This window comes from Halyomorpha halys, unplaced genomic scaffold (assembly GCF_000696795.3).
Source record: "Halyomorpha halys isolate HHAL.00 unplaced genomic scaffold, Hhal_1.1 Scaffold1301.1, whole genome shotgun sequence".
Classification (NCBI taxonomy): domain Eukaryota; kingdom Metazoa; phylum Arthropoda; class Insecta; order Hemiptera; family Pentatomidae; genus Halyomorpha; species Halyomorpha halys.
In genome coordinates, this window is record NW_027105410.1 from 77,237 (window position 1) to 78,143 (window position 907).

The 907-nt window shown below is 29.3% G+C and overlaps 1 protein-coding gene across 1 annotated transcript in view; it reads right to left on the minus strand.

Moving 5' to 3' along the window:
* Khc (kinesin heavy chain) overlaps positions 1-907 on the minus strand; it is a gene marked incomplete at its 5' end in the record, with an annotated part of 27,194 nt that overhangs the window by 20,769 nt on the left and 5,518 nt on the right. The window contains 1 exon segment of the mRNA XM_067051109.1: positions 557-700. Within this exon segment, the coding sequence (XP_066907210.1) occupies positions 557-700 (144 nt within the window).

Genomic DNA, 907 nt, shown 5'->3' on the forward strand with positions numbered 1-907 from the left:
AATATATGATATAGTAGTAACGTTGTAAGTATATGTTTTGTTGAATTTGGCTTTATAGCAACCTGAAGATGGGGGATAATCCCGAAACGTTTTTGTTGTATACAAAATAAATTGTTACACTTAAACAAGGAAGATTTGTGTCATTCACCAAATTCATATGAAATAAAAATGTATTCTAGTGGGTGTAATATAGTTTGCCACAAACAATAATTTTAACTAGTTAACTAAGAGTAATTTATATACTTTTAAAAATATAATTCATAGAAACTGAACGAAAGGTAATTGTAGATTTTAGAGGTATTTTGTTCATAAGCTTGCCACGGTGATATTAAAAACCATATTTATTTACATATTTTGGCATTCTATCATCAATGAAAATAAAAGATCAGATACTGTAAAATTAGTGGATGCTTATTGGACTAAGTAAATATAACTTTGAGATTGAACTTAGTTAAATAATCATTATTAATTTATAAATTAAATTATAGTGTTTTTAATTGTTGGAAAGTAGTAACACAAACAGCTACAAATAATATAAGATAAAATTTTGACTTACTGGTTACAGCAATGTGCCTATTGGCTTTTCCTTCTTCAATGACTTCGAACACTTCTTCCGGACTGGATACGAACCTTTCTGTTGCTCCTTTTACGAAAGGCACTCGGTTCTTATCTTCATGGACGCTCAAGTTGACCTTCGACACTATCAAGGCAAAAAAGTATTAAAAAAAATAAATAATCAGGAATTAAAAATAATTTTAACATCAGGGCACATTTTCCCTTAGAAAACAGAGCATTTACTTAATATATTTGAGAAATTAAATTTTATTGTTTTCGAATAGACGGCTTGAAACCGGCCGGTGTCCCTGTCATCAACACTATTTCTCAATATTGTAAATATTTCAGCCGG